Below are 21,970 nucleotides of genomic sequence, written 5' to 3' on the forward strand. Positions count from 1 at the left end.
TTCCTATGGTGGTGTCCATGTTTCACATCAACCAACCTATTGTGGTTCCGGCTGTTATGGACGCCTCTGCTACTTCAAAGTCTTTGGATGACGTAAGAGCTTTGAAGTTCTATGTGAAGAGAACTGCTCATCATAGGAAATTGAACTCGCTGTTTGTTCTATACGATGCCAACAAGGTTGGGTGTCCTTCTTCAAAGCAGTCAATTGCTCCCTGGATCAGGCTCACTATCCAGCATGCTTATTCCATGGCAGGCTTGTCGATTCCAAAACCTGTACAGGCCCACTCTACTAGGTCGGTGGGTTCCTCTTTGGTGGCTGCCCGGGTGTCACGGCTTTACAGCTTTACATTTGCAGTTGCGATACCTTGGCCTCTGAGGACCTTCAATTTGGTCAATCTGAGCACTACATTTACACACAGAGCACAGCATTTATATACAGAGCATTACATTTGCACACAGAACACTACATTTACACACAGAGCAATATATTTGCACACAAAGCACTACATTTACACACAGAGCACTGCATTTACACACAGAGCACTGCATTTACACACAGAGCACTGCATTTACACACATACTGAATACTGTATGGAATACAGTATTAATATTTAACACTATAGATGGTCTATAGCAGAGGTTCTCAAACTCGGTCCTCGGGGGCACACACAGTGCATGTTTTGCAGGTCTCCTCACAGAATCGCAAATGAAATAATTAGCTCCACCTGTGGACCTTTTAAAATGTGTCAGTGAGTAATTAATACACCTGTGCACCTGCTGGGTTACCTGCAAAACATGCACTGTGTGTGCCCCCGAGGACCGAGTTTGAGAACCTCTGGTCTATAGTATAGGCTGTGTCAAATAAAGTGGTCAGGAAAAGGTTAAACATACCATAATAAATAAATAAATACACAAACATAATAGAACTAGTACTGCACTTTCTAAGCACACATTCTCCCACCTCATGGTAAGGCTCCTGTCTCTTCTTCCTGGTAGCTACTCTCTGGTCCACTGCACTGATTGAGGACTCAGATCGACACACACAGAAAACTTGGTAGAAGAAGCTGCTACCGCTGGGCATGTGCAGCTGCTCTGTCCCTTAAACTGCATGACGTAGCGGCAGCTCAAGTAATATTATATACCATTGCTATTGTCATAATTTGAGCCACTTGAAAAGAGGATGGGGGGTTTCCGGGCAACCAGAAACCCCCATGCATTTGCCTATGATGTTTCCTCATCCGATGTTTGGGAGCGGGTGATTGGCACAGGGACGAATTTCACCCAGCTACGGACCTGCTCAGGTGAAGGCTGGGTGATCGGCTGACACAGGAAAAGCTGTGACACTGACTATGCAAACTTAGGAAATATTTTCATATAACTATAATTATTGCACAAAGCATTACGTAATACTGTATCCTCTAAGTACAGAAGAATCTACAATGTTCAGCGTGGCATTTCGCATATAAGAATTATAGATACAAGGTCCTATCTGACCAAACATGTTATAAATGACAAGCTTCAACTTACTGCAGACAGGTATGATATCGTAGGATGGGTCCCTCTCTTCATGGTATTGCATTACTGGGACCAGCGAGATCATAAACAGTTGAAATTGGGATGTTGCCAGTTGCAGTCGCATTATTCCTTGGAGATAGAGTCTTGCCAACACAATGAAAAAACATTAAGAACAGAGGGGTCTATTCATGAAGCAGTGATAAGAGTGGAGAAGTGAGCTTGTGGAGAAGTTGCCCATGGCAACTAATCAGCCGCTCAATGCAATTGTATAGTATGCAAATTATAGATGTTACTTCAATGCTGATTGGTTGCCTTGGGCAACTTCTCCACCGGCTCACTTCTCCACACTTTTCACTGCTTCATGAATAGACCCCAGACAAAGGTTATTATTAGGTGTCAAGCGGGACAGGTAAAATCTATAGTCAGACAATGATGGTCAGTGGAGCATGTGTGAAGCCACCTGATAATGTGTGGCATGGCAGATTGAGGTGTTGGCTTGCTAAATTTGGAGGTTCTGGGCTGATCAGAGGTAGGGTTTGACATATTGCATGCCTGACCAAGTTTATCCTGCTTCTAGATTGTCTCCAATGCTGGGAGCTATGAGGCCATCAGGTGGAAATGGTGACTGGACCCCAAAGGATCTATTCTTTGCTGTTTTGTTTCATCATTAGAAAGATGATCCAGTTATTTAGCTATGAGCCCACCTGTGCATAAATCTAGGAAACGCAGCCATACCAAAGTCACAATCAACATGGTGTCACCTAATGAACATTGTGGTGAACATTTTCCATTGAGTTGACTGCATCAGAGGGGTAGTGTGGAAAATAAGGTGAGGGGTGAAAGTAATCCCAGAGGGTGGTATCAGGGATATACTATTGGAAAACCCTACAAGTAGCAATCAATATAGTCATCCCCACGGATATGTCCATCATACCTCTCTTTTCTGGACTGCTGCATAAATTGTACTGATTGCTTGATTCGTAGGAACTGGTGTTGGCTCTGGTGCTTGTGGTCTTTTTGGGGAAATCACTGGAGGACGTGTGAAATGACCTTGAAAAAATGTTGTATAGATTAACCTTTTTTTTTATTTTATAGAAATATGTTTTTGCTACTAGCTACCGTTTCGTCTAGTCCTGTGAGTCTTCTGAACTTCTAACACTCTGATTGATTGGCTACAGGCTGGCTTAGCCATGTGAGTGTCCTAATACTCTGGTTGGCTTGGCCATGTGAGTGTTATAATACTGTGGCTATAGGTTGGCCTGGCCATCTAAGTGTCCGCATGCCCTGATTGGCTACTGGTTGGTCTGGCCTTGTGAGTATATGCTCTGATTGGCTACAGGTTGGTCTAGTTCTGTGACTGTTAAGGACATTTGATGAAGTATCAGTTGCCTCTATTTACGTATTTGTTATAGAAACAGATTTTTGTTACAAGCTACAAGTTAGTCTAGCCTCTTCAGTATTCTAATATTGATTGGCTAGAGGTTGGCCTGACCGTGTTCTAATGCTCTCTCACATCACGTGTGACATGGAGTAAAATAAATTATGTTGTCGAAAATAAAAGTAGTAAACTGTTACAAGGGAAGTTTTGGTAAAATTAATGAATTTCTAAATTTTGTATTTGTTTTTAGAATACAATTGGGGAACATTTCTGAAAATCAATGTAACGCATGCTGAACATCGTACTGAATATGGCAAACAATCAGATATTTGAGTAAGTAAAAAAAAAAAAAGTTACATTTGAAGATCACTTATCTATTTATTTTTGCACCAGTTTTCTTGAATGGAACCATATGATTTTAGCAGTAACTCATGGGACCTTGACTGTAGGGAAGCTGCAATGGGTGGACGGATAGGTGGGTTTATGGACCCTTCTAATTGAGTAATGGTTTAGGTGGACTCTGGGGAGGATTCCTAGGAGACGGCCACAGGTGGGGTTTTCACCTTTACTTGTAAGGTTTGCCAGCTGATTGTTGTATATAGGGGGTAATTCCAAGTTGATCGCAGCAGGATTTTTGTTAGCAGTTGGGCAAAACCATGTGCACTGCAGGGGAGGCAGATGTAACATGTGCAGAGAGAGTTAGATTTGGGTGGGTTATTTTGTTTATGTGCAGGGTAAATACTGGCTGCTTTATTTTTACACTGCAAATTAGATTGCAGATTGAACACACCACACCCAAATCTAACTCTCTCTGCACATGTTAAATCTCCCCCACCTGCACCGCACATGATTTTGCCCAACTGATAACAAAAATCCTGCTGCGATCAACTTGGAATTACCCCCATAGTGTACAGGCAGGTATATTGATGCTATGACTACTTGCGTTATGGCCGATGGAAAATCTTTGTTGAGGAGAGGCAGATCATGGTAGGGTATGGCAGATGTCTCCTCAGTCAACCTCTGCTGGTGCTGGCCGTGGTAAGTGGCACCATGGCAACATGTGGGAACAGCCAGACAGGAGGAATGTTAGTGTTATGGACAGACAGTTAAAGGGGACAATTGCAAGCTAGTGTTAGCCAGTGGTGGTCCCCTGAGCAGTATAGGCCTAGATATTTCACTGTGTGGTCTCCAGGATGTAACTGAAATTATTCTGTTTTTGATTGGTAGGGTTTGGCTTAACCACAGAGGATATGCAAACTCGTTCTGGCAGTTTGTAGCCTTTCCCCTGCGAATTGTGGTACCTACTACAGTATAAGCACACATGCCCACGGGCAGGCAATTCCTGCATTGATTTTTTAAAATGAATATGCAGCCTCGATGTCAGCGTGTTCGTTAATGGGTAAAGCTCATGGAGGTGGTTCCTGGGTCACGGGTGTGATCAAATGTTAAAACAATGGAAAAACTCAAGTGATGATTAAGAAATTTTTGAAAAATTGAGATACAAAAATAGGAAAATGTAGGTGCATGAGATCTGGCGTGGTGGCTCAAATGAACTGCAATCAATTATTAATTTGTTGGAGACGTAAAGAAACACACAATGGGGGTCATTCCGAGTTGTTCGCTCGGTAAATTTCTTCGCATCGCAGCGTTTTTCCGCTTAGTGCGCATGCGCAATGTTCGCACTGCGACTGCGCCAAGTAAATTTGCTATGCAGTTAGGAATTTTACTCACGGTTTTTTCTTCGTTCTGGTGATCGTAATGTGATTGACAGGAAGTGGGTGTTTCTGGGCGGAAACTGGCCGTTTTATGGGAGTGTGTGAAAAAACGCTACCGTTTCTGGGAAAAACGCGGGAGTGGCTGGAGAAACGGAGGAGTGTCTGGGCGAACGCTGGGTGTGTTTGTGATGTCAAACCAGGAACGACAAGCACTGAACTGATCGCACTGGCAGAGTAAGTCTCGAGCTACTCAGAAACTGCACAGAGATGTCTTATCGCAATATTGCGAATCTTTTGTTCGCAATTTTAAGAAGCTAAGATTCACTCCCAGTAGGCGGCGGCTTAGCGTGTGCAAAGCTGCTAAAAGCAGCTTGCGAGCGAACAACTCGGAATGACCCCCAATAAACAATGACTGAATAACAAAACTATGGTGGTCATTCCGAGTTGTTTGCTCGCTAGCAGTTTTTAGCAGCCGTGCAAAACATTGTCGCCGCCCACTGGGAGTGTATTTTTGCTTTGCAGATGTGCGAACGCCTGTGCAGCCGAGCGCCTGCAAAAACATTTTGTGCAAAACAAGACCAGGCCTGAACTTACTCTTCGTGTGCGATGATTCTAATGTTGGAGGGTTGGCTTTTGACGTCATACACCCGCCCAGCCACGCCTGCGTTATCCCTGGCACGCCTGCATTTTTCTTAGCACTCCCTGAAAACGGTCAGTTGACACCCAGAAACGCCCCTTTGCTGTCAATCTTCTTGCGGCCGCCAGTGCGAATTAAAACGTTGCTAGAACCTGTGCAAAACCACAAAGGCCTTTGTACCCGTACGTCGCGCGTGCGCATTGCGGTCCATACGCATGTGCAGAAATGCCGATTTTTAGCCTGATCGCTGAGCTGCGAACAATGGCAGCTAGCGATCAACTCGGAATGACCACCTATGGTTTCTATTGTACAATGCCATAAGCACCTATATTTCTTCCGTAAACATGTTAAGAAATGTTTTTTATGCAACATATAAATAAAGTTTATCTGTAGACTGTATTAAAAAAACTTTATTAGCAACGTTAACATTTTTAATGTTGTTTTTCTAAAATGCCCCAAGCATTATAATGATATAATTATCCACCCCAGTCATTTTGCTGGGAGAGTTGTGACATTTGATTGATGTTGTCCAAATATTATGTGAATATTCTTAATAAACCACATTCTAACCTTTCGTCACTTTTTTCAATCCCCCACACTGGTGAATATTCACAGCCCAAGCAGGCAAAGACATAACGGATGAACATGATGAATGGCACCCCAGTATGACATGCACTTACCTATTTTGTGGAGGCATACTTTTATTATGAAGACCAGTGTGATCATTAGAATAATGGCAACTGTTGCAGATATAATATATATTAGATCAAAATTCACTGGACTCTTAGCTAGAAGGAAAAAGGAAATCAGACAGTAAAAATATGGCAATAGATAAAAGTGATAATAATATATGTAATTCCTAAACAACATCACTATAAAAGTTGAGTTCTGACATCATCACTTCTGTGTTCATTATAAAAAACTTGGATATTATAAAGAATCACGCCCCCTAGCCTGAATTATTACAGATATTCTAAATATGGTCACGGACTCAGTGACCTGTAATACCTTTATAAATTACAGTAGGTACATTTTTGTAGTACCAGCCACATGTATTAGAAAGAAACACAAATTATAGCCAACAAGGCAGACCAATGTTTCTAATGTAACTTGCAAAACACCCGCCATCTACCACCAGCCCATATGGTGCCGCTTGCGGTCAATCATCTGTAACAGCCCCCCGCACAGTTAGCTATTACACTCACGTTGGGGATTGTTGGAAATTATGTGCGTGCAGGTGCAGCCGTACTCACTGTTACATGTACACTGGTGATGGAGCTGAGCTTTAGTGGAGTGAGTGTATACCATACAATTTAGGGATGCTGGAACAGCTTTAGAGGTTGGAACCCTGCAGCTAAAAGGCTCTGCTCCATTGACTGAGATCTGCTCAAACTGTAAATGCCTGCAAGTTCCTTACTGAACCATGGACTCCAGTACAGTGCAGTGCAGTCCTGTTCAGGTCCTGCAGCCTGCATGGGGAACAGAGGGAAAATGAGCTGCAGCGGAAGCTGCTGATCGCCTTATTAATGCAGAAATATACTGAGTTGCGGTATATACAGCCGACATTCATCATGTGACCACATGTCGACAGACTGTACCTGGTGGTCTAGCGGTTACTTACCTGCTTCTGGCGTCTCCAGGTGTCACGCCGGTCACATGTGGAGCAGTACCAGCGCAGACATTGGACCAAGTGGAGGCCCCAGCGGGTATTCTCCCCCTATCCCTAACCTACCACAGGCAGCCTAACCTAACCCTCCAGTCCCGCAGCCTATCCCTAACCTCCGCTAGTGAGTTACCCTCAGGGCAGTCGAAAGCTGGGCTGGGCCCAGGAACTTTTCAAGGGGAGTGGCCTAATCACAGGAGGTGTGGTTATGTACCTTTAGAAAAAAATACAGAACAAAATTGTATTTTAAGCACCTCCATGGCCACACTGCAGCACAGTACACAGCAGAGTGTGCTGGGCTGAGGAGAAGAGCTGCTGCTGCCAGGTAAGGGGGAGGGGCTTGGGCCCCTACTGGACCCTTGCTGGGCCCCTCCATCAGACCTGGGCCCACGTAATTTGTACCCTCACCCATTCCCCCTTTCTCGGCACCACTGGTTACCCTAACCCTCCCATCCCGCTGCCTAACCCTAACATCAACATTTGAGAATGGCGGTATTTCTCATGTCGACATTTCAGATGTGGATGTGATATTTTTTGCATAAATTTGCAGAGTGAAAATGAATATTTTCACATAAATTTTCTGCCTTGTTCTAGCCAGAAGAAGGTTCTCTGAAATTTGGGTCCTCAGCAGCCAATGCACATGCACGGGCGTCGGCCTGCACATGCGCCACCGGAGTCTCTGTCTCCCTCACCGAGACAACAAAAATGCAAATTGATAGCCCATAGAATCTTATAGGATAACACCATCTGGAGATGACATTATACTCTCAGGACCAATCTCCGGGATGATCTGACAGCAAACCTACGGGGGCTGCGACTGCTGTCGGAAATGGAGAGACCACAGCAGGTATCTGCGATCCCTCCATAGAACATTTGGGGGATCTTTAATATTTGTGGTGTCTACCCAAAATCAGCAGTTTTGGGGGAATATTGCACACATATATTTGATAAATAGGCCTCTAAATGTCCTCTGAATAGTTTCCAACTAGCAGCGCTGAGAGTTGTCTGAGAATATTACTGGGTAACTAATGTCCGTTTTGCAGCATGGTTGGAATAGTGGTTAGCATTACTGCCTCACAGCCCTGAGATCGTAAGTTCAGTGCCTTACCACTGAGCTATTTGTGTGGAGTTTGTATGTTCTCCACATACATTACATGGGATTCCTCTGGGTGCTCTGGTTTCCTCCCACACTCCAACAATACACTAGTAGGTTAATAGGCTTCTGATGATTGGAATATGGGACCTGCGCAGAGATGTGCACAAATGCAGTGCAGCTGCCATGTTGTACACAGTGGATGTGAATATATATGCCAATACCAGGATTTGTATTGAGAAGTCCACCAGTGCCTTTGCCGATCCCAGTGGCTGCGTACAAAATCGCAACATCCCTCACAGATCAGTGAAATATCAAAGTTCTGACTATGTAGCCCTACAGTCGCACAGCATGGCCGCAGGAAGTAAGACGTCCGTAAGAGTCTGAAGAATAAACTAATGGGGTTATCAAAGTGATGGCACCTCAGGAATGGGCGAAAACACACAACATTGCTGGCTACAGCAGTGGTTCTCAAACTCTGTCCTCAGGAACCCAACAGTTCATGTTTTCCAGGTCTCCTCACGGAATCGCAAGTGAAATAACGAGCATTTAAAAATACAAAAGAGAACAGTCCCAAGGCGCACAAAATAGACTTATGCAGCTGAATACACACAAAGGGACCACCAAATCCCTGCAATACAAGCACACAAGACAAAAATAGGAGTATAACTAGCGCTCAGTCCTGTAACAACATGAACGTCCAATAATAGTCCAGATAAAATGAACCTTTTTGGAACGTATCTTAATGGAAGTCGATGGACAACTTGTATAGACAGTGGGACTAATGTTCTTCACTCCATACAGTCCTTTTTTCAGTGAGATATGTACCTCAAACAGAATCAAATAAAAAATAACATAGTGTAGTATGTCAAAAAAGATGTGATATCACCCACGTGGATGGATAAAGTAGGTGCGATGGAAGGAATTGCGTACCAGACTCATATGTGAAATGAGTGAATGACTCCCATAAAGGTATCTTTCAGCCTTCTATCGTGTATATGTGAGTAGACCAATCACAGACACACCTTTACACAATGATCGACCAATATTAGGACGTACCGTACTCACATAACAAATAACAAAGGTATTCAAATAACGGTATCTTTAACCACCAGTCCTAGGAGTATTGGGAGAGACGGTTTAGGTCCATCCTGTCAGGCAATTCACGGCCGGCTTTGCTTCTCAGGTACACCTATGTTCCATCTATAGCCTGTCACCCCCCCCCCCCCCCCCCTTTGTTTAATCTCTCTTTTTTTCTGTAATAAATTTTAAAGTATTTTACAAGCCTACGCTTTGTTTTTTTCTGGTGACATTTTTGATTGGGAGATCCTATCTATATAATACCACCTCCTTCAAGTAATACACATTTGAGGGATAAGGAGAAAGAAACCGTTATGGGAGTACAACTGCGATGTATTATGCGAGTACGGTACGTCCCTTTTAGGGATTACTGTATGAAGGTGTGTTCACGAATTGTCCATTCACACTATCGGTGACTGGTGGTTAAAGATACCGTTATGGGAATACCTTTGTTATTTGTTATGCGAGTACGGTACGTCCTAATATTGGTCGATCATTGTGTAAAGGTGTGTCCGTGATTGGTCTACTCACATATTCACGATAGAAGGCTGAAAGATACCTTTATGGGAGTCATTCACTCATTTCACATGTGAGTCTGGTACGCAATTCCTTCCATCGCACCTACTTTATCCATCCACGTGGGTGATATCACATCTTTTTTGACATACTACACTATGTTATTTTTTATTTGATTCTGTTTGAGGTACATATCTCACTGAAAAAAGGACTGTATGGAGTGAAGAACAGAAGTCCCACTGTCTATACAAGTTGTCCATCGACTTCCATTAAGATACGTTCCAAAAAGGTTCATTTTATCTGGACTATTATTGGACATTCATGTTGTTACAGGACTGAGCGCTAGTTATACTCCAATTTTTGTCTTTTGTAAATAATGAGCATTACCTGTGGATCTTTTAAAATGTGTCAGTGAGTAATGAATACTCCTGTGCGCCTGCTGGGTGACCTGGGAAATGTGTCAGTGAGGAATGAGTACACCTATGCACCTGCTAGGTGACCTGGAAAATGTGTCAGTGAGTAATGAGTACACATGTGCACCTGCTGGGTGACCTGGGAAATGTGTCAGCGAGTAATGAGTACACCTGTGCACCTGCTGGGTGACCTGGGAAACGTGTCAGTGAGGAATGACTACACATGTGCACCTGCTAGGTGACCTGGAAAATGTGTCAGTGAGTAATGAGAACACCTGTGCACCTGCTGGGTGACCTGGGAAATGTGTCAGTGAGTAATGAGTACACCTGTGCACCTGCTAGGTGACCTGGGAAATGTGTCAGTGAGAAATGACTACACATGTGCACATGCTAGGTGACCTGGCAAATGTGTCAGTGAGTAATGAGTACACTTGTGCACCTGCTAGGTGACCTGGAAAATGTGTCACTGAGGAATGACTACACATGTGCTCCTGCTGGGTGACCTGGGAAATGTGTCAGTGAGTAAGGAGTACACCTGTGCTCCTGCTGGGTGACCTGGGAAATGTGTCAGTGAGTAATGAGTACACCTGTGCTCCTGCTAGATGACCTGGGAAATTTGTCAGTGGGTAATGAGTACACCTGTGCACCTGCTAGGTAACCTGGAAAATGTGTCAGTGAGTAATAAGTACACCTGTGCTCCTGCTGGGTGACCTGGGGAATGTGTCAGTGAGTAATGAGTACACCTGTGCTCCTGCTGGGTGACCTGGAAAATGTGTCAGTGAGTAATGAGTACACCTGTGCCCCTGCTGGCTGAGTGACCTAGGAAACTTGAACTGTGTGGGTTCCTGAGGACCCAGTTTAGCTGGTATATTGCACAGCTGGAATGTACCCGCCCTACCACTGATTGCAGATACAAGCCACATGTGCTTATAAAGTACAGAGGAGACGTGGTGAAACTGAAATGCAGGTGTCAGATATTTAGCTCAGCAGGCAAATGAGGCTGCTTGAGGGAGGCAAGAAAGATCGAATGTTTTTGTTCTGCACAATATTTAGGTCACAGGTTTTGTTAATCAGCAACAAAAAACGACCTGAGGTTTTGAGAAATGCTGAATAAAAGTAATATAGGTGCCGTACACTGCGCGTGAAACACGTGGTCTGACAGAGAGTGTGGCTAGCGGATCACGTAGGCCTTATACCGTCCAGTGGTTATCTGCCTAAAGGGCCCTACACACCTAGTGACCCGCCACCGAGCTGACGGCCGATACGGCAGACAAGCAAGCCGGCAGCGGGGGGTGGTGACGGGGGGAGTGAAGTTTCTTCACTCCCCCCGTCAACCGAGCTCCATTGCACTGCATGCTAATATGGAGGAGATCGTCCATATTGGCTTGTATGTTTAAACGAGCCGGTACCAGCGATGAACGAGCGCGGGGCCGCGCATCGTTCATCGTTGGTGCCTACACACTGAAAGATATGAACGATATCTCATTCATTAATGAACGAGATCGTTCATATCTTTCATTGGTATTGATCAGTGTGTAGGGCCCATAAATCTGACCCTGCTGAATTGTTGTTTTTGCTAAATTAATGTTTTTTGTTATTATAACCCCATGCTTTCTCTTACGTCCTAGAGGATGCAGAGAGCAGAATGTTATGCAGGGAGGAGAATGTTATGCAGGGAACGTTATGCAGGGAGGAGAACGTTATGCAGGGAGGAGAACGTTATGCATGGAGGAGAACGTTATGCATGGAGGAGAACGTTATGCAGGGAGGAGAACGTTATGCAGGGAGGAGAACGTTATGCAGGGAGGAGAACATTATGCAGGGAGGAGAACATTATGCAGGGAGGAGAACGTTATGCAGGGAGGAGAACGTTATGCAGGGAGGAGAACGTAATGCAGGGAGGAGAACGTTATGCAGGGAGGAGAACGTTATACAGGGAGGAGAACATTATGCAGGGAGGAGAACGTTATGCAGGGAGGAGAACGTTATGCAGGGAGGAGAACGTTATGCAGGGAGGAGAACGTTATGCAGGGAGGAGAACGTTATGCAGGGAGGAGAAAGTTATGCAGGGAGGAGAAAGTTATGCAGGGAGGAGAATGTTATGCAGGGAGGAGAACGTTATGCAGGGAGGAGAACGTAATGCAGGGAGGAGAACGTTATGCAGGGAGGAGAACGTTATACAGGGAGGAGAACGTTATGCAGGGAGGAGAACGTTATGCAGGGAGGAGAACGTTATGGAGGGAGGAGAATGTTATGCAGGGAGGAGAACGTTATGCAGGGAGGAGAACGTAATGCAGGGAGGAGAACGTTATGCAGGGAGGAGAACGTTATACAGGGAGGAGAACGTTATGCAGGGAGGAGAACGTTATGCAGGGAGGAGAACGTTATGGAGGGAGGAGAACGTTATGCAGGGAGGAGAACGTTATGCAGGGAGGAGAACGTTATGCAAGGAGGAGAACATTATGCAGGGAGGAGAACGTTATGCAGGGAGGAGAACGTTATAGAGGAGAACGTTATACAGGGAGGAGAATGTTATGCAGGGAGGAGAATGTTATGCAGGGAGGAGAATGTTATGCAGGGAGGAGAACGTTATGCAGGGAGGAGAACGTTATGCAGGGAGGAGAACGTTATGCAGGACGTTATGCAGGGAGGAGAACGTTATGCAGGGAGGAGAACGTTATGCAGGGAGGAGAATGTTATAGAGCAGAACGTTATACAGGGAGGAAAATGTTATGCAGGGAGGAGAATGTTATGCAGGGAGGAGAACGTTATGCAGGGAGGAGAACGTTATACAGGGAGGAGAACGTTATACAGGGAGGAGAACGTTATACAGGGAGGAGAATGTTATGCAGGGAGGAGAACGTTATGCAGGGAAGAGAACGTTATGCAGGGAGGAGAATGTGAATGTTATGCAGGGAGGAGAACGTTATGCAGGAAGGAGAACGTTATGCAGGGAGGAGAACGTTATGAGGAGAATGTTATGCAGGGAGGAGAACGTTATGCAGGGAGGAGAACGTTATGCAGGGAGGAGAACGTTATGAGGAGAATGTTATGCAGGGAGGAGAACGTTATACAGGGAGGAGAACGTTATGCAGGGAGGAGAACGTTATGCAGGGAGGAGAATGTTATGCAGGGAGGAGAACGTTATGCAGGGAGGAGAATGTTATGCAGGGAGGAGAACGTTATACAGGGAGGAGAACGTTATACAGGGAGGAGAACGTTATACAGGGAGAATGTTATGCAGGGAGGAGAACGTTATGCAGGGAAGAGAACGTTATGCAGGGAGGAGAATGTGAATGTTATGCAGGGAGGAGAACGTTATGCAGGGAGGAGAACGTTATGAGGAGAATGTTATGCAGGGAGGAGAACGTTATGCAGGGAGGAGAACGTTATGCAGGGAGGAGAACGTTATGCAGGGAGGAGAACGTTATGAGGAGAATGTTATGCAGGGAGGAGAACGTTATACAGGGAGGAGAACATTATGCAGGGAGGAGAACGTTATGCAGGGAGGAGAACGTTATAGAGGAGAACGTTATACAGGGAGGAGAATGTTATGCAGGGAGGAGAATGTTATGCAGGGAGGAGAACGTTATGCAGGACGTTATGCAGGGAGGAGAACGTTATGCAGGGAGGAGAACGTTATGCAGGGAGGAGAACGTTATAGAGCAGAACGTTATACAGGGAGGAAAATGTTATGCAGGGAGGAGAATGTTATGCAGGGAGGAGAACGTTATGCAGGGAGGAGAACGTTATGCAGGGAGGAGAACGTTATACAGGGAGGAGAACGTTATACAGGGAGGAGAATGTTATGCAGGGAGGAGAACGTTATGCAGGGAAGAGAACGTTATGCAGGGAGGAGAATGTGAATGTTATGCAGGGAGGAGAACGTTATGCAGGAAGGAGAACGTTATGCAGGGAGGAGAACGTTATGAGGAGAATGTTATGCAGGGAGGAGAACGTTATACAGGGAGGAGAACGTTATGCAGGGAGGAGAACGTTATGCAGGGAGGAGAATGTTATGCAGGGAGGAGAACGTTATGCAGGGAGGAGAATGTTATGCAGGGAGGAGAACGTTATGCAGGGAGGAGAACGTTATGCAGGGAGGAGAACGTTATACAGGGAGGAGAACGTTATACAGGGAGAATGTTATGCAGGGAGGAGAACGTTATGCAGGGAAGAGAACGTTATGCAGGGAGGAGAATGTGAATGTTATGCAGGGAGGAGAACGTTATGCAGGGAGGAGAACGTTATGAGGAGAATGTTATGCAAGGAGGAGAACGTTATGCAGGGAGGAGAACGTTATGCAGGGAGGAGAACGTTATGAGGAGAATGTTATGCAGGGAGGAGAACGTTATACAGGGAGGAGAACATTATGCAGGGAGGAGAACGTTATGCAGGGAGGAGAATGTTATGCAGGGAGGAGAACGTTATGCAGGGAGGAGAACGTTATGCAGGGAGGAGAACGTTATACAGGGAGGAGAACGTTATGCAGGGAGGAGAACATGATGCAGGGAGGAGAACATTATGCAGGGAGGAGAATGTTATGCAGGGAGGAGAACGTTATGCAGGGAGGAGAACGTTATGCAGGGAGGAGAACGTTATGCAGGGAGGAGAACATTATGCAGGGAGGAGAATGTTATGCAGGGAGGAGAACGTTATACAGGGAGGAGAATGTTATGCAGGGAGGAGAATGTTATGCAGGGAGGAGAACGTTATGCAGGGAGGAGAACGTTATGCAGGGAGGAGAACGTTATGCAGGGAGGAGAACGTTATGCAGGGAGGAGAACGTTATACAGGGAGGAGAACGTTATGCAGGGAGGAGAACATGATGCAGGGAGGAGAACGTTATGCAGGGAGGAGAACGTTATGCAGGGAGGAGAACATTATGCAGGGAGGAGAATGTTATGCAGGGAGGAGAACGTTATGCAGGGAGGAGAACGTTATGCAGGGAGGAGAACGTTATGCAGGGAGGAGAACATTATGCAGGGAGGAGAATGTTATGCAGGGAGGAGAACGTTATACAGGGAGGAGAATGTTATGCAGGGAGGAGAACGTTATACAGGGAGAACGTTATGCAGGGAGGAGAACGTTATGCAGGGAGGAGAACGTTATGCAGGGAGGAGAACGTTATGCAGGGAGGAGAACGTTATGCAGGGAGGAGAACATTATGCAGGGAGGAGAATGTTATGCAGGGAGGAGAACGTTATACAGGGAGGAGAATGTTATGCAGGGAGGAGAATGTTATGCAGGGAGGAGAACGTTATACAGGGAGGAGAATGTTATGCAGGGAGGAGAACGTTATACAGGGAGAACGTTATGCAGGGAGGAGAACGTTATGCAGGGAGGAGAACATTATGCAGGGAGGAGAATGTTATGCAGGGAGGAGAACGTTATACAGGGAGGAGAATGTTATGCAGGGAGGAGAATGTTATGCAGGGAGGAGAATGTTATGCAGGGAGGAGAACGTTATGCAGGGAGGAGAACGTTATGCAGGGAGGAGAATGTGAATGTTATGCAGGGAGGAGAACGTTATGCAGGGAGGAGAACGTTATGCAGGGAGGAGAACGTTATGCAGGGAGGAGAATGTGAATGTTATGCAGGGAGGAGAATGTTATGCAGGGAGGAGAATGTTATGCAGGGAGGAGAATGTTATGCAGGGAGGAGAATGTTATGCAGGGAGGAGAACGTTATACAGGGAGGAGAATGTTATGCAGGGAGGAGAACGTTATACAGGGAGGAGAATGTTATGCAGGGAGGAGAATGTTATGCAGGGAGGAGAACGTTATGCAGGGAGGAGAACGTTATGCAGGGAGGAGAACGTTATGCAGGGAGGAGAATGTGAATGTTATGCAGGGAGGAGAACGTTATGCAGGGAGGAGAATGTGAATGTTATGCAGGGAGGAGAACGTTATGCAGGGAGGAGAATGTGAATGTTATGCAGGGAGGAGAACGTTATGCAGGGAGGAGAATGTGAATGTTATGCAGGGAGGAGAACGTTATGCAGGGAGGAGAATGTGAATGTTATGCAGGGAGGAGAACGTTATGAGGAGAATGTTATGCAGGGAGGAGAACGTTATGCAGGGAGGAGAACGTTATGCAGGGAGGAGAACGTTATGCAGGGAGGAGAACGTTATGCAGGGAGGAGAACGTTATGCAGGGAGGAGAACGTTATGCAGGGAGGAGAACGTTATGCAGGGAGGAGAACATTATGCAGGGAGGAGAATGTTATGCAGGGAGGAGAACGTTATACAGGGAGGAGAATGTTATGCAGGGAGGAGAATGTTATGCAGGGAGGAGAACGTTATACAGGGAGGAGAATGTTATGCAGGGAGGAGAACGTTATACAGGGAGAACGTTATGCAGGGAGGAGAACGTTATGCAGGGAGGAGAACATTATGCAGGGAGGAGAATGTTATGCAGGGAGGAGAACGTTATACAGGGAGGAGAATGTTATGCAGGGAGGAGAATGTTATGCAGGGAGGAGAATGTTATGCAGGGAGGAGAACGTTATGCAGGGAGGAGAACGTTATGCAGGGAGGAGAATGTGAATGTTATGCAGGGAGGAGAACGTTATGCAGGGAGGAGAACGTTATGCAGGGAGGAGAACGTTATGCAGGGAGGAGAATGTGAATGTTATGCAGGGAGGAGAATGTTATGCAGGGAGGAGAATGTTATGCAGGGAGGAGAATGTTATGCAGGGAGGAGAACGTTATACAGGGAGGAGAATGTTATGCAGGGAGGAGAACGTTATGCAGGGAGGAGAACGTTATGCAGGGAGGAGAACGTTATGCAGGGAGGAGAATGTGAATGTTATGCAGGGAGGAGAACGTTATGCAGGGAAGAGAACGTTATGCAGGGAGGAGAATGTGAATGTTATGCAGGGAGGAGAACGTTATGCAGGGAGGAGAATGTGAATGTTATGCAGGGAGGAGAACGTTATGCAGGGAGGAGAATGTGAATGTTATGCAGGGAGGAGAACGTTATGCAGGGAGGAGAATGTGAACGTTATGCAGGGAGGAGAACGTTATGCAGGGAGGAGAACGTTATGCAGGGAGGAGAATGTGAATGTTATGCAGGGAGGAGAATGTGAATGTTATGCAGGGAGGAGAACGTTATGCAGGGAGGAGAACGTTATGCAGGGAGGAGAATGTGAATGTTATGCAGGGAGGAGAACGTTATACAGGGAGGAGAATGTTATGCAGGGAGGAGAACGTTATACAGGGAGGAGAATGTTATGCAGGGAGGAGAATGTTATGCAGGGAGGAGAACGTTATGCAGGGAGGAGAACGTTATGCAGGGAGGAGAACGTTATGCAGGGAGGAGAATGTGAATGTTATGCAGGGAGGAGAACGTTATGCAGGGAGGAGAATGTGAATGTTATGCAGGGAGGAGAACGTTATGCAGGGAGGAGAATGTGAATGTTATGCAGGGAGGAGAACGTTATGCAGGGAGGAGAATGTGAATGTTATGCAGGGAGGAGAACGTTATGCAGGGAGGAGAATGTGAATGTTATGCAGGGAGGAGAACGTTATGAGGAGAATGTTATGCAGGGAGGAGAACGTTATGCAGGGAGGAGAACGTTATGCAGGGAGGAGAACGTTATGCAGGGAGGAGAACGTTATGCAGGGAGGAGAACGTTATGCAGGGAGGAGAACGTTATGCAGGGAGGAGAACGTTATGCAGGGAGGAGAACGTTATGCAGGGAGGAGAACATTATGCAGGGAGGAGAATGTTATGCAGGGAGGAGAACGTTATACAGGGAGGAGAATGTTATGCAGGGAGGAGAATGTTATGCAGGGAGGAGAACGTTATACAGGGAGGAGAATGTTATGCAGGGAGGAGAACGTTATACAGGGAGAACGTTATGCAGGGAGGAGAACGTTATGCAGGGAGGAGAACATTATGCAGGGAGGAGAATGTTATGCAGGGAGGAGAACGTTATACAGGGAGGAGAATGTTATGCAGGGAGGAGAATGTTATGCAGGGAGGAGAATGTTATGCAGGGAGGAGAACGTTATGCAGGGAGGAGAACGTTATGCAGGGAGGAGAATGTGAATGTTATGCAGGGAGGAGAACGTTATGCAGGGAGGAGAACGTTATGCAGGGAGGAGAACGTTATGCAGGGAGGAGAATGTGAATGTTATGCAGGGAGGAGAATGTTATGCAGGGAGGAGAATGTTATGCAGGGAGGAGAATGTTATGCAGGGAGGAGAACGTTATACAGGGAGGAGAATGTTATGCAGGGAGGAGAACGTTATGCAGGGAGGAGAATGTTATGCAGGGAGGAGAACGTTATGCAGGGAGGAGAACGTTATGCAGGGAGGAGAATGTGAATGTTATGCAGGGAGGAGAACGTTATGCAGGGAAGAGAACGTTATGCAGGGAGGAGAATGTGAATGTTATGCAGGGAGGAGAACGTTATGCAGGGAGGAGAATGTGAATGTTATGCAGGGAGGAGAACGTTATGCAGGGAGGAGAATGTGAATGTTATGCAGGGAGGAGAACGTTATGCAGGGAGGAGAATGTGAATGTTATGCAGGGAGGAGAACGTTATGCAGGGAGGAGAATGTGAATGTTATGCAGGGAGGAGAACGTTATGCAGGGAGGAGAATGTGAATGTTATGCAGGGAGGAGAACGTTATGCAGGGAGGAGAATGTGAATGTTATGCAGGGAGGAGAACGTTATGCAGGGAGGAGAATGTGAATGTTATGCAGGGAGGAGAATGTTATGCAGGGAGGAGAATGTGAATGTTATGCAGGGAGGAGAACGTTATGCAGGGAGGAGAATGTGAATGTTATGCAGGGAGGAGAACGTTATGCAGGGAGGAGAATGTGAACGTTATGCAGGGAGGAGAACGTTATGAGGAGAATGTTATGCAGGGAGGAGAACGTTATGCAGGGAGGAGAACGTTATGCAGGGAGGAGAACGTTATGCAGGGAGGAGAACGTTATGCAGGGAGGAGAACGTTATGCAGGGAGGAGAACGTTATGCAGGGAGGAGAACGTTATGCAGGGAGGAGAACGTTATGCAGGGAGGAGAACATTATGCAGGGAGGAGAATGTTATGCAGGGAGGAGAACGTTATACAGGGAGGAGAATGTTATGCAGGGAGGAGAAAGTTATGCAGGGAGGAGAACGTTATACAGGGAGGAGAATGTTATGCAGGGAGGAGAACGTTATACAGGGAGAACGTTATGCAGGGAGGAGAACGTTATGCAGGGAGGAGAACATTATGCAGGGAGGAGAATGTTATGCAGGGAGGAGAACGTTATACAGGGAGGAGAATGTTATGCAGGGAGGAGAATGTTATGCAGGGAGGAGAATGTTATGCAGGGAGGAGAACGTTATGCAGGGAGGAGAACGTTATGCAGGGAGGAGAATGTGAATGTTATGCAGGGAGGAGAACGTTATGCAGGGAGGAGAACGTTATGCAGGGAGGAGAACGTTATGCAGGGAGGAGAATGTGAATGTTATGCAGGGAGGAGAATGTTATGCAGGGAGGAGAATGTTATGCAGGGAGGAGAATGTTATGCAGGGAGGAGAACGTTATACAGGGAGGAGAATGTTATGCAGGGAGGAGAACGTTATGCAGGGAGGAGAATGTTATGCAGGGAGGAGAACGTTATGCAGGGAGGAGAACGTTATGCAGGGAGGAGAATGTGAATGTTATGCAGGGAGGAGAACGTTATGCAGGGAAGAGAACGTTATGCAGGGAGGAGAATGTGAATGTTATGCAGGGAGGAGAACGTTATGCAGGGAGGAGAATGTGAATGTTATGCAGGGAGGAGAACGTTATGCAGGGAGGAGAATGTGAATGTTATGCAGGGAGGAGAACGTTATGCAGGGAGGAGAATGTGAATGTTATGCAGGGAGGAGAACGTTATGCAGGGAGGAGAATGTGAATGTTATGCAGGGAGGAGAACGTTATGCAGGGAGGAGAATGTGAATGTTATGCAGGGAGGAGAACGTTATGCAGGGAGGAGAATGTGAATGTTATGCAGGGAGGAGAACGTTATGCAGGGAGGAGAATGTGAATGTTATGCAGGGAGGAGAATGTTATGCAGGGAGGAGAATGTGAATGTTATGCAGGGAGGAGAACGTTATGCAGGGAGGAGAATGTGAATGTTATGCAGGGAGGAGAACGTTATGCAGGGAGGAGAATGTGAATGTTATGCAGGGAGGAGAACGTTATGCAGGGAGGAGAACGTTATGCAGGGAGGAGAACGTTATGCATGGAGGAGAACGTTATGCAGGGAGGAGAACGTTATGCATGGAGGAGAACGTTATGCAGGGAGGAGAACGTTATGCAGGGAGGAGAACGTTATGCAGGGAGGAGAACGTTATGCAGGGAGGAGAATGTGAATGTTATGCAGGGAGGAGAACGTTATGCAGGGAGGAGAACGTTATGCAGGGAGGAGAACGTTATGCAGGGAGGAGAACGTTATGCAGGGAGGAGAATGTGAATGTTATGCAGGGAGGAGAACGTTATGCAGGGAGGAGAATGTGAATGTTATGCAGGGAGGAGAATGTTATGCAGGGAGGAGAATGTGAATGTTATGCAGGGAGGAGAACGTTATGCAGGGAGGAGAATGTGAATGTTATGCAGGGAGGAGAATGTTATGCAGGGAGGAGAATGTGAATGTTATGCAGGGAGGAGAACGTTATGCAGGGAGGAGAATGTGAATGTTATGCAGGGAGGAGAACGTTATGCAGGGAGGAGAATGTGAATGTTATGCAGGGAGGAGAACGTTATGCAGGGAGGAGAATGTGAACGTTATGCAGGGAGGAGAACGTTATGCAGGGAGGAGAACGTTATGCAGGGAGGAGAATGTGAATGTTATGCAGGGAGGAGAACGTTATGCAGGGAGGAGAATGTGAATGTTATGCAGGGAGGAGAACGTTATGCAGGGAGGAGAACGTTATGCAGGGAGGAGAATGTGAATGTTATGCAGGGAGGAGAACGTTATGCAGGGAGGAGAATGTGAATGTTATGCAGGGAGGAGAACGTTATGCAGGGAGGAGAATGTGAATGTTATGCAGGGAGGAGAACGTTATGCAGGGAGGAGAATGTTATACAGGGAGGAGAACGTTATGCAGGGAGGAGAACGTTATGCAGGGAGGAGAATGTGAATGTTATGCAGGGAGGAGAACGTTATGCAGGGAGGAGAATGTGAATGTTATGCAGGGAGGAGAACGTTATGCAGGGAGGAGAATGTGAATGTTATGCAGGGAGGAGAACGTTATGCAGGGAGGAGAACGTTATGCAGGGAGGAGAACGTTATGCAGGGAGGAGAACGTTATGCAGGGAGGAGAACGTTATGCAGGGAGGAGAATGTGAATGTTATGCAGGGAGGAGAACGTTATGCAGGGAGGAGAATGTGAATGTTATGCAGGGAGGAGAACGTTATGAGGAGAATGTTATGCAGGGAGGAGAACGTTATGCAGGGAGGAGAACGTTATGCAGGGAGGAGAACGTTATGCAGGGAGGAGAACGTTATGCAGGGAGGAGAACGTTATGCAGGGAGGAGAACGTTATGCAGGGAGGAGAACGTTATGCAGGGAGGAGAACGTTATGCAGGGAGGAGAACATTATGCAGGGAGGAGAATGTTATGCAGGGAGGAGAACGTTATACAGGGAGGAGAATGTTATGCAGGGAGGAGAATGTTATGCAGGGAGGAGAACGTTATACAGGGAGGAGAATGTTATGCAGGGAGGAGAACGTTATACAGGGAGAACGTTATGCAGGGAGGAGAACGTTATGCAGGGAGGAGAACATTATGCAGGGAGGAGAATGTTATGCAGGGAGGAGAACGTTATACAGGGAGGAGAATGTTATGCAGGGAGGAGAATGTTATGCAGGGAGGAGAATGTTATGCAGGGAGGAGAACGTTATGCAGGGAGGAGAACGTTATGCAGGGAGGAGAATGTGAATGTTATGCAGGGAGGAGAACGTTATGCAG

General features: G+C 46.4%; 2 protein-coding genes across 2 annotated transcripts in view; one reads left to right on the forward strand and one right to left on the reverse strand.

Annotated features, from left to right (window-relative positions):
- Positions 1 to 21,970, reverse strand: part of LOC134980299 (signaling lymphocytic activation molecule-like) — a 53,939-nt gene that overhangs the window by 18,090 nt on the left and 13,879 nt on the right. Inside the window, exons 4-6 of the mRNA XM_063947054.1 lie at positions 5,925 to 6,032; positions 2,449 to 2,564; positions 1,527 to 1,657 (exon numbers count right to left, since the gene is read on the reverse strand). Of these exons, the coding sequence (XP_063803124.1) occupies positions 1,565 to 1,657; positions 2,449 to 2,564; positions 5,925 to 6,032 (317 nt within the window). The 3' untranslated portion in view covers positions 1,527 to 1,564. The remainder of the gene's footprint in view (positions 1 to 1,526; positions 1,658 to 2,448; positions 2,565 to 5,924; positions 6,033 to 21,970) is intronic.
- Positions 3,188 to 21,970, forward strand: part of NAXE (NAD(P)HX epimerase) — an 84,568-nt gene continuing 65,785 nt past the window's right edge. The window contains exon 1 of the mRNA XM_063947056.1: positions 3,188 to 3,225. Within this exon, the coding sequence (XP_063803126.1) occupies positions 3,203 to 3,225 (23 nt within the window). The 5' untranslated portion in view covers positions 3,188 to 3,202. The remainder of the gene's footprint in view (positions 3,226 to 21,970) is intronic.

The sequence above is a fragment of the Pseudophryne corroboree genome, chromosome 12 (assembly GCF_028390025.1).
Source record: "Pseudophryne corroboree isolate aPseCor3 chromosome 12, aPseCor3.hap2, whole genome shotgun sequence".
Classification (NCBI taxonomy): Eukaryota; Metazoa; Chordata; class Amphibia; order Anura; family Myobatrachidae; genus Pseudophryne; species Pseudophryne corroboree.